A 12,121-nucleotide genomic window follows, 5' to 3' on the forward strand; every position below is an offset into this window, starting at 1 on the left:
TGGACAACAGTGGGGAGGGTAGCAATCCAGCAGGTGACCCTGAGGGCCAAACTCAGACCCATGGGGAGTAAGGTAGGGATGGGTGTTGCCTTGCACCTAATGTTTGCTCCAGAGATTGGACCATGGGTGAAGGATGATTAGGTGGGCCTCCAAGAAGAGTCCGGGGCACAAGGCCAACTGTCTAGCCAAAATACACAGCATTGCCATAAGGACATGTTTACAAACCGTGTGCTGAGCTGGAGACACCTGGACTCTGGTGAAACAGGTTTCCTGCTCTCCATGGGGGAAAGATGAGAGCTGATGGGGGGAGCAAACGAACAAGTGTGAGAGCCAAGGGGGACCCTCGGGACTGTGGGCTATCACCAGTTTCCCCCACGTCTGCAAATGTCACCTGGTCAGTCTCTGTCACAGTGGCTGGCGGTGTGAGTCTTACAGGTCTGTTCCTTTGAAGCATAACGCTGGGAATTCATAAGCTCAAAACTATCTTATTCCATTGCATTCCTCCCTAGGGGCTCTCCCATGGCGTATGTCCCCAGTCTGCTGGATTTTCCGAGGATTGCCTGGGCCAAGCTGAGCCCTTCACCCAGATCTTTTACTCCAGGGACCCTGAGCAGGCCAGTCCCCTCCAAGGCTACAGGGTGGGGTGCTGGCTGTCTTGGGGGCAATCTGTCAGCAGTTGCAGAGAACCAGGGATCCTGACAAGGCATGGCAGGCACAGAGGTTCCCAGTCAAGGTGCCATTTTGTTTCCATTGGCAACCAGTTCTCCTGAGGTCCCCAAGTAGTATTTGTACCTGTCTTCATGTCCCCCTCCCCATAATCTTCACCTAAGTCACAGAAACTGAGGATGAGCTCAGGCAGAATTCCTTTCCTTTTTGGGGACAGTCCCCAAGGGAGGAGGCATACCAAAAGGATGCCCACGTATATGGATGTGGCAGCCTCACTGTGGGCTGCCAGGAAGGTGTCTGAACAGCAGTCTGGGAAGGTAGCCAGCTTCTACACTGGCATCGATCTGGCCATGCCAACAGGTCTGGAAGCAGGCAGCCCTTCTGCGGAGATGGACACTGGGCCGTTTCTGGGGAGTGGCTTCTAAAAGACCAGCAACTCTGTGGCCTTGATGTCCTCATGGGTGATGTATGGATTCAACACCAAGGCTCAGGTACTAAGAGGAGCCAAGGCTAGCATTTGTCACGGGGATTTGGGAGGAGGAAGCATTCCCTCACCCCATCAGAGCCTCCAGCACTTGGATACCTATCTGCCCTTTGCCCCAGATGCTAAGAAGTCAGCCTCTATGCCAGATGTTCCCTTACTTTTTCCCTTCTACCCACACTAAGCCCAGGGACCTAGGGGACGACAGGGCTTAGCCCCTCATGCCCTGGCTAGGACTAGGGGACTCTACTACCCAGGTTCCCTCCAGGACATGCTAGGTGAAACCCTCTAAAGTCCATAGTTGTTTACAGCTGTGTGCCAGACTGCGTGCTGGGAGTGTTTATGCACTACTCCTGGCTGCGAGACCTCCCCCCCCCATCACCCTCCCTTTGCTGTGCTCATTTGTGCTTAGCTGAACCACTAGGTAACTGATAGTTGCTGTGTGTGCCCAGATGGAGACCAACTGTCCGCAGGCTGGCAGTGTGCACTTTGAGATCAGTCTTAAGATCGCATGCGGGACTCCAGAACCCCCAGCTGTGCTTACTTGCTACTTACGGGTTCTCAGGGCCTCTTAAACTACATTGCCATCTGTTAAACATCTGTGTTTCAGCTGGTTCAATCCTCGGTGTTGTGTTTCCTTTCTAGCCTTCACTTTCAGAAAAGGGACTGGGAAGATGACTTGGTTAGCACTTGCCACCGAGGTACAAACACCTGAGTCCACCTAGGTCCAGTTCCCAGCACCCAGGTGAAAAGCCTGATGTGGAAGTGCGTGCGTGTAATCCAAGAATAGGGAAAGCAGAGGTGGGTGGACTCCTGGGCTCGCTGGCCAGCCAGCCTAATCGTCAAACCCCAGATTCCAGTGAGAAACCAAGTCTCAACAAGGGGACAGCTCCTGGGTTGGCTTCTGGCCTCCATGAACACCTGTACACACATACCAAGAAAGGAAAAGGGGCTGAGACCTCAGCAGAGGGAGAGGAGGTTGTCCTCACAGAGCAGGTGCTGCTCTGGCCAGCGCAGCCTCTGGGGGCCGCTGAAACACCAAGCGCTAGGTGAAGCAAAAGGCCAGGGGCAGTCACCTAGCGCCAGGGCAGCAGCCGGCAGGGCAGTGCTTTCTCCAGCGGCATTCTCTGCTCCAGTGTAGACCGGAGGCAGGAAACAGGGTTAAGCCAGGGGCAGGGATCTCTCCAGGGCCACATGGGTGTTCATACGGACCCGGAACAATGAGATGGAAGCTGGGTCAGGAGGGTGAGCTGGCCAGACACTGCTGGAGTGAAGAGCTGACGGTGGTGGCCAGGGTTGCTAGGATACCTAGAGCACAGGCTGAAGGACAAGCGGAACTCTGAGGACCACGCAAAGACGGCAACACCTGAGTGAAGGCATGTGGCTGGAGGCTCACACCTCATGTACAGGTGAACTCACAAGGGGCAGAGGAGAGGAAACAGAGTCTTGTACACAAAGATGGCAACACCTGAGTGAAGGCATATGGCTGGAGGCCACACCTCATGTACAGCTGAACTCACAAGGGGCAGAGGAGGGGAAATAGAGTCTTGTTTTACAAGGCTAACTTAGAAGTCCAGATGGCCAGTCTTGGGACAGTTAGTGTCTATCCTGCCAGACTCAGCCACTCTCAGGGCCCAGATGACACTGCTGGGTAGAGACACTGAAAAGCAAGGCAGAGAGAGGTGACACTCAACCACTGGTTGTCCTCAGAAGGAAGACCTGAGGGCTTCACTGGGCCAGAGCTGCTCCCTGAACCTCCATCCATATCCCCTGTGGGCAGTCATGTGACACATCAAAGACATGCCCTGGGGGTTGGGGAGGTAGCTCAGTAAGTACTAGTGTTTGCTGTGCAAGTACGACCAATGGAAAGCACTGAAGCATGAGTCCAACCCATCATCCTATGAGGGACAGGAGAGTCCCAGGAAGCTCACAAGCCACTAGCGGGGCCTATGTAGAGCTGAGAAATAAAGACACCCACCCAAACAAGGTGGATGTTGAGGACTGATGCCCAAGGTTGTCCTCTGACCCCACACACATAAAGGTGTTTTTGTTTGGTTTTCTTCACTGTGGAGCCCTGGCTGGCACCAATCTCAGATTCACCTGCCTTAGCTTAAAGGTGTGCACTCACACTGGGCTTAAGATGAAATGTTTTAAAAGATGTTCATGGGTCCTGTGCCAACTGATAAGTCTGCAGCCGGGGTCAGGCTGAGACATTTCAGGCCACCAGCCTCAGCACCATGGCTTGTTTTTTTTTTGTTGTTTTTTTTTTTTCGAGACAGGGTTTCTCTGTATTGTTTTGGAGCCTGTCCTGGAACTCGCTCGGTAGACCAGGCTGGTCTCGAACTCACAGAGATCCGCCTGCCTCTGCCTCCCGAGTGCTGGGATTAAAGGCGTGCGCCACCAACGCCCGGCCTGCACCATGGCTTGTTACAGAAGGCACAGAGCCACTGCCCAAGTTAACAAGTCCTCTCAGAGAGCTTTCAAACCTCATCCAGGTGCACAGCCCCACGGCACCTGTCATCTGGTGTCACCTGCACTGAAAGGACAAGGCTCTTTCCCACATCTTGAACCTACACTCTAGAGGTTGGCCAGTGTTGGCCTGTGTGTGTCCTGCTCTCTCTAAGTGGTTTTTCTGAATGTGCCCATGAATGGAACATATCTCCTATGGGGTCCTCAAGAAACTCTACCTACTTATGAGCCTCACCTGAAAGAGTCCTCGCTGCCCCTCACTGAGCTGCTGTGAGGACACTCAGGCATGTTACCAGAGTGAGGTTTTCCATCTTCTCATTTTAATACACATCTATGATAACTCCAGGTCAGTTCACTGTCCCACCTTGGGCTGACGACACCCCAGTCGCAAGAGGAACACCTCCAGGCAAGGGCCTCCATCACTACAAAGTCCTAGTGAGACGCACAGACCCCACAGATACTCAGTGTGACCAGAGCCCAGAATACTCAGGTTGGAATCTATGGGTTTAGCCCAGATTCTCTTCTTATGAAGTGGGACTCAGGGAGTTGAATGGGCAGAGGCTGAGCCAGTGTGAGGCACCCAGAAGTCCACATTTCGATGCCTTCCATACACATCACCTCAGAACTCTCCTGGAAGCTTTAAACGGCTTACCCAGGTCGGAATCTGAAGACCTGAGTTAAATCCCAAACTCATACATACAAAACAAAAAACAACAAAATTGGCACTACACTCACTGGAGGGGCAGAGATGGGCAGCTCCCCATAGCCCACTGGCCAGCCAGTCCTCTCAATTGGTGAGTCTTGGATAGCAGTAATACCCTGTCTTAAAAAGCAAGCTGGATGGCTCTGGAGGAAGCAGAGGGACTAAGGGTACCTTATGAAGAAAAGGCCAAAATGGGTGGGAAACCAGAAAACTGGTTAGTCTGAGTATGGAGAGCCACACTGACAGTCTGGTAGGTTTCTGTGCCTGCTTAACAACTCCCTTCACAGACAAAGCAAACCAAAACACCTCACAGATTCCTAGATGGGAACAACAGAAACCACTTAAGGTTCTCGAAGGACATACCAGCCCTTAGACCTTTGAGAAGCTGGACCACGGGGACTCAAGAGGAGAAGGCAGGGGCCAGCACACAGCAGCCTGCCTGTCTCCTCACAGCTACCCCAAACCCCAGACAAATGAGCATTAACAACATCAGGGAAGCATAGGGACCAGGTGCAGGTCTTCGGATGGTTTGCCTTGATAAAGGCTCAAGCCGGACACAGCTCTGAGCAATCATGCTGGCAGAAACCCCTCAAGACTCATCTCTCACTCACCCGTGTAGACACCGGTGACGATGTCTCCCTCCTCAGGATGGGGGCTGTCTGGGACCCAAGGTTCTTCTCCTTGTTCCAAGTGGAAGATCAGATCTGGCTTAGGGATTGGGTATCCTACCCAGGAGAGACAAAGACGGTCACTGTATGGGTGGCTGTCCCAAAAGGGCCCAGGCCATCCCTGTCCACACTCAAAGCCTCTGCTCTCTACCCTCCCAGGACCAGCCCTCCCCCACGACCTCTGCTCTGAGAGATCCTACAATCCACTCCTGGAAACTTTGCCTTCCACACCCACCCCACACACCCTCACCAGCAGGAAACCCACAGTTCTCTTCCTACCTATCGGTTTCTGTGCAGTTAAGAGGCCAGAGTGGACCACCAGCTTCACAGCATGCCTCCACCTGGTTTGGACCCCGGAACCCAGAGGCCGAAAGGGCTGACTGCTCCAAAATCCAGGAGCTCAAGAGGCACTCCCTTTGACAGCAGGCTGCCTCAGGGTCCTTCCTTACCCAAGGAGACCAGGATCCCATAGTTCTCCTGCATTACTTCCCGGTAGAGGTCCCGCTGCTCCACATCCAGCCTCTCCCACTCCTCCAAAGAGAAGTACACAGCCACATCTTCAAAAGTCACCAGCCCCTGAAGAGCACAGAGTCCCAGGAGAGAGGCTGAGGGGATGCCCACGCAAGTAAACATAGTGGGGACATGGCCCGGCACCCCATTATTGATGGCTCTACACGTGCCCATATGGCGCTACGGTCTCTCAGGCCTCTCACCCTGTGACGGGGGCCCATATACTACTCATCAAACTCAGAGAAGCAGAACCATAGCTACCACGGCCCCTCCTATGTCACACAGACTAGTCCCAGCAAATACCTTGGCTACGTCAACAGGTGAGCAATAGACAGGTGGTACCAGCTAAACTGAGTGTGGGTACTGATGTCTGACCAAACAGGCGAGAAACAGACCCCAGGAGAGGATAGGCATTCTAGAAGAATCCAACCTGACCTGGGAGTGGCATGGGGGCAGCCATGCCCAGTACAGTTGAGTGGGAAGTAGCCAGAGTACTCAGAACAACATAATGGCCTGGGAAGGGACAGGGACCTGGAACAACAGAACCACATAAACCCTGGGCCTGGAAGCTAGATCCTTGTCCTCACTTAAGAGCAAGAACCACATAAACCCTGGGCCTGGAAGCTAGATCCTTGTCCTCACTTAAGAGCAAGAACACACAGAGGGCCCGAGACCACAGCTGACCAGAGCATATGGGGAGGGCAGCTCACCTGAGTCAGGAAATGCTCGTCATCTTCCTCTTCCTCCTCTTCCTCCAGTTCCTCATCCTGAATAGTAGGAGATGCCCGGGGGGCCTGCAGGGCTGAGAGGAAGACCACTCAGAGCCAGTGGCACCGGCTGGCAAGCAGGGTGGAGCTCCCGGCTACTCCCAGACCTGAGACCCAGGTCCAGGCACATCTTCATGACCCCAGCCTCTTCCTCCCCCATGCAGCGTGGGGAGGTCCTTGTTCCTACCTTTTCCTTGAACTGGCGACCTGACATCACCACCATTGCTAAGCTGCCCCTGGGTCCCCTCCTCGGCCAGCACCTCCTCCGCACTGTCAGCATCAGCCTTGTGCTCTGAGTTGGCCTCCGCCTGTGTGGCCACTTCCTCTTCCTCCACGGCTACCTCTGCCTCCACCTCTGCCTCCTCTCTCCCCTTCTCCTCCTCCTTCTCTTCCTCCTCCTCCTCCTCAGGGTCAGCATCACATTCCGACCCATCTTCTGCAGGCTCCGGCTGGGTAGCTGGGGAGTCTGGAGTAGTGTGAAGGGCGGCCATCATCCCTAGGAGAGAGCCTCTGTGTGGCCTGAAACACAGAGGCACTTTGCAGGGGAACCCGCAAGGGCTGAGGAAGGACCATGTTCTGTCTGTCACCTCAGGTTGTGCAACTGGCAGGTGATTTACCCAGAAAGGGCTCCTCCCCACAATCCTCTGGGACAGGGCTTCTGTTCTCTCACCAGCAGCCATGTGTCTAGTGTGAGCCTGTTCCTAGGTAAGCCACCCATTATCCCAATCCTTAAGGACCAGGAGAAGCATGGAGTGCAGCCAACACAGTCCCAGGGATCCATGTTTACTGATGGGTAAGTGTACCCTACAAGGGGCAGCCTGTCCCACACCGGAAGCAAAGACAAGCAGCTTACCCAGCTCTCCGCACACATGAGCCAGGGCAGGCCCAAGCACTGTCAGACCACTGACACCTATGCAGCTTTGAGGGGCAGAGTGGGGTGCGGGCTGGAAGAGGATCCTGCTTCGTGTCTTCAGGGGAAAAGAGAGATGGCAGTCAGCAAGCTCTCAGGCCCACTCCTGTGAGTCAAAAGAGAGACAGGGCCATGAGCAGACATCACTCCACCTACTTATATCTGACTCCAAGGGTGTTGTGAAAACCTCAGCCAGTTCAGGAGGTGGAGTCCAGCTCATCACTAGGCTAGCACAGGTGACATGCAAGGTGACACTCCTCCAAAAGTTCATGGATCAGAGAACAGAATGGTTGAAATGTTAACACCTTACAGGCTCACAGGGTCCTACTCCCCTGGTGATGCCACAGACGCAGTTCAGCTGCACCTGGCCTGGAGCCTAGAGCCACCAGCATAATGGGCTAGTAGCAGGGCTCCTACAGTCACTAATCTAGCCCATGTCTACAAAGAAGCAGCCTCGTGACTCTCAAGGGCTGGACAGTTATGTTGTCTCTTTTACTGTATTTATTTGTGGAGTGGGGACACATGGCATGGCAAACTTGCAGGAGGCAGCTCTCTCCTTCCACCCCATCGAGTCTCGGGGATCACACTCAGGTCATCAGGCTCGGCAGCAGGTACCGTTAGCTGTTGAGCCATCTTACCAGTCCACTGTGGTCGTCACTAATTCATTCCTATGGCTCTTTTACCACCATGCCCCTCTACCTGCCCTGTAAGAATCTCAGATCTGAATGGGACCACGTTCAAAGGCAGGGCAGGCCACCCCAGTATGCTGAGTTCCAAAAAGATCCTGAAATGCCAGCCCACACCAGACACTGGAGCCACCTCAGTGGACAGTGTTGCCTCAGGATGCTTAAAACCAGACTGTGCTAGGTAAAGATACCCAAGGCCACGAGAACAGTAAGACAACTGTGCCTGGTAGTCCCACGCACCTGAGCGGCCTGCTATATCCTGCCCCCTTTCTGTTCAGACATCTGCTTTCAAACCTATCTCTGGAGACTGGACAGATGACTCAGCCATTAGAAGCACTGGCTGCTCTTTCAGTGAACCTACGTTCAGTTCTCAGAATCCACATGCTAGCTCACAATCATTTGTAACCCAAGTTCCAGGGGATCCCATGCCCTTTCGTCCTTCTGTGAGCATCAAACATACAAGTAGTACACATGACATACTAGGAGGAAAACACTAACACACATAAAATTTTGAAAAAAAAATTAATTAGAATTTACACTTTGGTACTGGGGAGGTAGCTCAGTCCGTAATGTGCTTGTTTTGCACGCATGAAAACCTGAGTTCGCTCCTCTGAATGTAAAAGCTGGGCATGATGGTGCATGCCTACAATGTCAGCACTGTGGAGGCAGAGACAGGAGGTTCCAGCCAATGTAGCCAACTCAGTGAGCTCCAGTGAAAGGCCCTGCCTCAAACAAACAAACAAACAAACAAACAAACAAACAAACAACAACAAACCCAAAACAAAACAAAACAAAACAATAACCAGGGTGAACAGCAATTGAAGATCCCTAGCATTGGCTTCTGGCCTCCATATACATTCATATACACCTGCAGACACATAAACATAGACACACTTCACACAGTAAGAAAGTAAACAGAAACAAGCAGTCAGAAACAAAACAAGAAGAATCCCATAGATTAGCAGCATCCCTGCCCATGCCAATAAGGGCTGGGACTCCTGACCCCTGTGAGTCCCCTCTGTTGTTGACTATATGTTCACTGTCTCAAATTAGATTCAGAAGCACTACATCACAGATTGAAGCCACAAAACTAGGCCTGAGAGAACCACAGAGGCCTCCAGGAGCCTTTGGTGTTGGAAGATGCCTGAAGGGTAAAGATCACACGCATGCCTTTGTGCTATCCTGGACAGCTCTCAGGAACACCGAGAACACTCGGAGATTTCCCACCCACCTCAAGCCTACAGCTGTAGATTCAAGCTAAGCCAGACACCCACTAACTCCTGTCTGGTCACCACCTTGGGCAGCAACTTCAGACTTCCTCAGGTCAGACTATTGTAAGGCCCCAAGAAAAGCAAAAATCTGGGGCTGGGAAGGCAATTCAGTTAGTCAAAGTGCATGGCCACACAAGCATGAGGAACTCAGTTCAATGCTCCAACAGCCATGGGAAGGGGGGAGGGGGAGTGTCTCTCTGTAAATCTAGCCCTGGCAGTGCCGACCAGGTGATCAGAATTGATAAGCCTGGGGTACCAGACAGACACTGCCTCAAATACTACGGTGGGAAGTGACTAAAGGAGCGCCCTGATGCCGACTTGTCATCTACGCGCATACCCGCAGGCACAGAAGCACACACACAGCTATGTACATACACTGCACACACACAGCTGCGTACATACACTGCACACACAGCTGCGTACATACACTGCACACACACAGCTATGTACATACACTGCACACACACAGCTGCGTACATACACTGCACACACAGCTGTGTACATACACTGCACACACAGCTGTGTACATACACTGCACACACACAGCTGCGTACATACACTGCACACACACAGCTGCGTACATACACTGCACACACACAGCTGTGTACATACACTGCACACACAGCTGTGTACATACACTGCACACACACAGCTGCGTACATACACTGCACACACAGCTGTGTACATACACTGCACACATACAGCTACGTACATACACTGTACACACAGCTGTGTACATACACTGCACACACACAGCTGCGTACATACACTGCACACACAGCTGTGTACATACACTGCACACACACAGCTGCGTACATACACTGTACACACAGCTGTGTACATACACTGCACACACACAGCTGCGTACATACACTGCACACACAGCTGTGTACATGCACTGCACACACACAGCTGTGTACATACACTGCACACACACAGCTGCGTACATACACTGCACACACAGCTGTGTACATACACTGCACACACACAGCTGTGTACATGCACTACACACACACAGCTGCGTACATACACTGCACACACAGCTGCGTACATACACTGCACACACAGCTGCGTACATACACTGCACACACAGCTGTGTACATACACTGCACACACACAGCTGCGTACATACACTGCACACACAGCTGCGTACATACACTGCACACACAGCTGTGTACATACACTGCACACACACAGCTGCATACATACACTGCACACACACAGCTGCGTACATACACTGCACACACAGCTGCGTACATACACTGCACACACAGCTGTGTACATGCACTGCACACACACAGCTGTGTACATACACTGCACACACACAGCTGCGTACATACACTGCACACACAGCTGTGTACATACACTGCACACACACAGCTGTGTACATACACTGCACACACACAGCTGCGTACATACACTGTACACACAGCTGTGTACATACACTGCACACACACAGCTGTGTACATACACTGCACACACAGCTGCGTACATACACTGCACACACAGCTGTGTACATGCACTGCACACACACAGCTGTGTGCATACACTGCACACACACAGCTGCGTACATACACTGCACACACAGCTGTGTACATACACTGCACACACACAGCTGTGTACATGCACTACACACACAGCTGTGTACATACACTACATACAAAGCTGTGTACATACACTGCACACTACAAGGAAGAGGAGGCAGCCCATTGTGACTACTTCTCTTCCCAGGCAGCACCCACATCTTCTTTACTGAAGGGTATTCAACAGAGGGATGATGAAGAGTCCCCACTTTCTTCCACCTGGATCCCCAGACACACAGTAGTCACTCCAGACCTTACTGAAGACATGGCCTGGAGAGCTGTAGTTAATGACATGGACATCGTTTTTTTGTTTGTTTGTTTGTTTGTTTTTTAAAATCAGTGTCAGGGCTCAACTGTCACACTCCACAACAGGCCAACCACGGAATGAGGGAAGCAGTAGAGAGTCTCTGCCTCCAGAGGACAGTAGGTAAAATCAAATCTGTGCACTAGCCCATGATGGTTACTGTTGCACACTTGCCAGGATCTGGAATCACAGACACCTCTTGGATGTCTGTGAGGGGTTTCTAGATTAGGTCAATCAAGATGGGAAGATCCTCTCTGAATATGAGTGACACCATCCCCCGAGCTAGGGTCCTAAGACTGAATAAAAAGGGGCAAGTGAGCTCAGCACCAGCATCCCTCTCTCTGCTTCCTGACTGTGGATACACAGGGACCAGCTATCTCGAGCAATGGCAGTGTGTTTTCCCATCACTTGCAATGAAGACTCTCTCTGTCTCTCTCTCTCTGCAATAAAGGCAGCACATGCATTCTCTTAGTACAAGCAGCTGGACGTCTTGTCTTTCTTTTCCTGATACCTTGGACTTGCTTGTGGTATGGGCGCCACAGTTAAGAGCACTGACTGTTCTTCCAGAGGTTCTCAGTTCAATTCCTAGCAACCTCATAGTGGCTCACAACCATCTGTAATGAGATCTGGTACCCTCTTCTGGCCTGCAGTCTTACATACAGACAGAACATTGTATACATAATAAATAAATAAATCTTTTTTAAGGCCTCTAACATAGCAGGGCGGTGGTGGTGCACAATTAATGCCAGCAGAGACAGGAGGATCTCTGTGAGTTCGAGGCCAGCCTGGTCTACAGAGAGAGTTCCAGGACAGCTAGGGTGACACAGAGAAACCCTGTTTCAAAAAACAAACAAACGAACAAACAAAAATCCTGTAAGGTTAGCAGTCCATGGGAAGACAGGGCAGAAGTCAAGAAAAGTCTGATGTTCCAGATGCCCTGACCCAGGATTCAGAACAAAAGTCCTGAAAACCAGTCTGACCTGGAGTAGGTCAGGTCATAGTCTTACAACTTGGGCCCTGGGGCCTCCCCACCTCCTCGGATACCCCCATCCCTCCAGCCAATCAGTCCCTAGAAAGCCTTTCTCCTCACTTCCCCTTGACCT

The 12,121-nt window shown here is 52.0% G+C and overlaps 1 protein-coding gene across 4 annotated transcripts in view; it reads right to left on the bottom strand.

The window, feature by feature from the left end:
* Znf316 (zinc finger protein 316) overlaps positions 1 to 12,121 on the bottom strand; it is a 30,031-nt gene that overhangs the window by 15,251 nt on the left and 2,659 nt on the right. For all 4 annotated transcript variants that reach the window (XM_040751296.1, XM_040751295.1, XM_005080027.4 and 1 more), the window contains exons 2-6: positions 7,118 to 7,280; positions 6,452 to 6,783; positions 6,208 to 6,299; positions 5,437 to 5,563; positions 4,931 to 5,044 (exon numbers count right to left, since the gene is read on the bottom strand). In XM_040751296.1, coding sequence (XP_040607230.1) covers positions 4,931 to 5,044; positions 5,437 to 5,563; positions 6,208 to 6,299; positions 6,452 to 6,758 — 640 coding nt within the window. In that variant the 5' untranslated portion in view covers positions 6,759 to 6,783; positions 7,118 to 7,280. The remainder of the gene's footprint in view (positions 1 to 4,930; positions 5,045 to 5,436; positions 5,564 to 6,207; positions 6,300 to 6,451; positions 6,784 to 7,117; positions 7,281 to 12,121) is intronic.

Source organism: Mesocricetus auratus, unplaced genomic scaffold, assembly GCF_017639785.1.
Source record: "Mesocricetus auratus isolate SY011 unplaced genomic scaffold, BCM_Maur_2.0 Super-Scaffold_100008, whole genome shotgun sequence".
NCBI classification, from domain to species: domain Eukaryota; kingdom Metazoa; phylum Chordata; class Mammalia; order Rodentia; family Cricetidae; genus Mesocricetus; species Mesocricetus auratus.